Source organism: Arachis ipaensis, chromosome B02 (genome assembly GCF_000816755.2).
Source record: "Arachis ipaensis cultivar K30076 chromosome B02, Araip1.1, whole genome shotgun sequence".
Classification (NCBI taxonomy): Eukaryota; Viridiplantae; Streptophyta; class Magnoliopsida; order Fabales; family Fabaceae; genus Arachis; species Arachis ipaensis.
In genome coordinates, this window is record NC_029786.2 from 104,698,679 (window position 1) to 104,701,243 (window position 2,565).

The 2,565-nt window shown below is 40.2% G+C and overlaps 1 protein-coding gene across 1 annotated transcript; it reads left to right on the plus strand.

Moving 5' to 3' along the window:
- Nucleotides 1,552–2,469, plus strand: LOC110269324. Its single transcript, XM_021117096.1, has 2 exons — nt 1,552–2,218; nt 2,372–2,469. Exons 1-2 carry the CDS (start codon nt 1,552–1,554, stop codon nt 2,467–2,469), a joined length of 765 nt encoding a protein of 254 aa, XP_020972755.1.

Genomic DNA, 2,565 nt, shown 5'->3' on the forward strand with positions numbered 1-2,565 from the left:
CAATTTAGAATTCACACACCTAATATTTCTTAATGTCACACTAATTCACTCACTCATTTCTAGTGATCTACCTCATTCCAACAATGTATGCTTCTTTGCTTTCATATCTTCTCATCTTATGGTGTTATATTTTTATTTTTCATGAACAATGCACCACAAGCACACATGGAAGCGGAAGAAAGAACATGCAGCAATCTGGAGATTCGCCGTACCCCCTTGCTCATCTTTGAGTGCACTGAGGACGGTGCAAACTTTTAAGTGTGGGGAGGTCGTCCGACCGGTCGGCGATTTTGGGTGACAAATTTCTAATCCCAACACTTTTGCATTTCATTTTAGGATTTTAGGATTTTTACTTGCATTTTCTTATTTTTGCATATGTATACACAATAAGCTTAGTCAAAATAATGAAATTTTTCGAGAAATTTATCTATAGGGCACTTCAATTGATTTGAGTGAAAACGTTTCATAGAACTTGCTTGAATTATATATATTGTGGAACATGTTTTGAGCTAAGAACACAAGCTTGTGAGATTTGAGCCTAACGGTGTGGTTACATCTTATAACCACTTATTTTTCCTTCTTGTGTGCATTATTCTCTTTCTATGATTGTAATCTTTGATTTGTTTGATTCTTTATGTCCATTATTTTGTGTATACATGCATTTACATGATTGAGGCCATCATTTCATTAGCTCACTTACCCAAATGGCCTTACCTTTTATCTTCCTTTGTTAGCCAAATTTGAGCCTATGCTTAACCCACTTGTTCTTATTTTAGCACATTACAAGCCTTTAAGTGAAAAACAATAATTGTTCCTTATTTGGATCTTTGATTAGCTTAGGCTAGTGTGTGTGAGTATCATTCAAGTGTGGGAACCTTGGGACATTGGGTGAATAAAAGGGTATTTTGTATTGTTATTGAAAATATTGGGAATTGGGTACATACTCATGTATTGATCAAATGTAAAACCTTATGCATTGATGCTCTTGTATATAGAAAGAAAAAAAAATGAGAAAAACAAAAGAACAAAAGAAAAAGAAAAACAATATGGAAAAGAAAAGAAAAAAATAGAAAAAAAGAAAGAAAAGAAAAAAAAAAGAAGAAAGATAATAAAAAGGGGACAAAATGCCCCAAGGTGAAGCTCAATAAAATCAATGCATAAGTGTTGTGAAATGAAAAAGAAAATGCATGAGTATGTGAAAAAGTGAAGAATGGGTAGCTAGATTAGAACTTAATTGTATAGGATGTCATAGGTTAGGTGGGAAGTTAAAGCTTATCAAAGATTCAAATTTCAAGCTCACTTGACCAAATATGCATCCTACCTTGACCCTAGCCCCATTACAACCAATGAAAAGACCTCATGATACTTGTATGCATGCATGAAATAAATGTTGATTGTTAGAAGAAAAACAAATCTTGGAAAGCATGAAATAGAGGAGAATTGAGTGAACCAGGGCAAGTCAAATATCTCATAGTCGCCATCGACTACTACACAAAATGGATAGAAGCTGAGCCGCTGGCCAGTATATCCTCGTCCAATTGTAGAAAGTTCATGTGGAGGCAGGTGATAACCCGATTCGGCATCCCGGAAGTCGTCATCTCAGACAACGGGACGCAATTCACTGATAAGAAGTTCATAGAGTTCCTCACCGGAATGGGCATAAAACAGAAATTCTCCTCGGTAGAGCACCCCCAGACGAACAGGCAAATCGAGTCTGCAAATAAGGTCATCTTGCTAGGCCTCAAGAAGCGACTGGACAATAAAAAAGGCGCATGGGCCGACGAACTTGCCTCAGTCCTCTGGTCCTACCGTACAACCGAGCAGTCCGCCACAGGAGAAACCCCCTTCCGCCTGACGTATGGGGTAGATGCAATGATACCTGTAGAGATCGGCGAGCCGAGCCCACGATTACTTCTCAGGAGAGTGGAAGAAGCTGTAGAGAAGGACCTAGTAGATGAGACCAGGGAGATGGCTCATTTGTCAGAAGTAGCATTAAAACAGATAATGGCCCTGCGCTACAACTCCAAAGTGATCAGGAGAGAGTTTAAGCAAAACGACCTCGTCCTGCGGCGCAATGACATTGGTCTGCCGGCCCAAGGAGAAGGGAAGCTAGCGGCAAACTGGGAAGGCCCCTACAGGGTCAGAGAGGTAATCGGCAAGGGCGCTTACAAATTGGAGAGGCTCGATGGCAAGGAAATTCCGAGAACCTGGAATGCAGGTAACCTGAGAAGGTTCTATTCCTAGCTCAAACCCGCCGATCAGGTGACCTGACGAGCTCAGCGATTTACTTTTGTTAAGTACTTATTATGATAACAGACTTGTTTAATAATTGTTGATTAATGTTCTACTTATTAATGTTTTACTTGTTGAGATTACCCTCTCTTACTTTTGGCTGTTTACACATCCCACGACAACAAGCTCCTTGTAATACGCGTTAAACGGAACCACGACACGGTGCCCCAGGACTGATCACCCCGGGAACCAACTAAGCTAAAGCCACAACAAACGGCTACGGCAATAGTAAAGCCACGTCTTGGCTTCGTCAAAACACCGGCACAACGGTAA

What these genes read in the sequence shown, in the direction of transcription:
- LOC110269324 (XM_021117096.1), top strand. Translation starts at nt 1,552, where the DNA reads ATGTGGAGGCAGGTGATAACCCGATTCGGCATCCCGGAAGTCGTCATC. An exon ending in TCCGAGAACCTGGAATGCAG is followed by an intron (nt 2,219 to 2,371) that starts GTAACCTGAGAA and finishes TTACTTGTTGAG; the next exon opens with ATTACCCTCTCTTACTTTTG.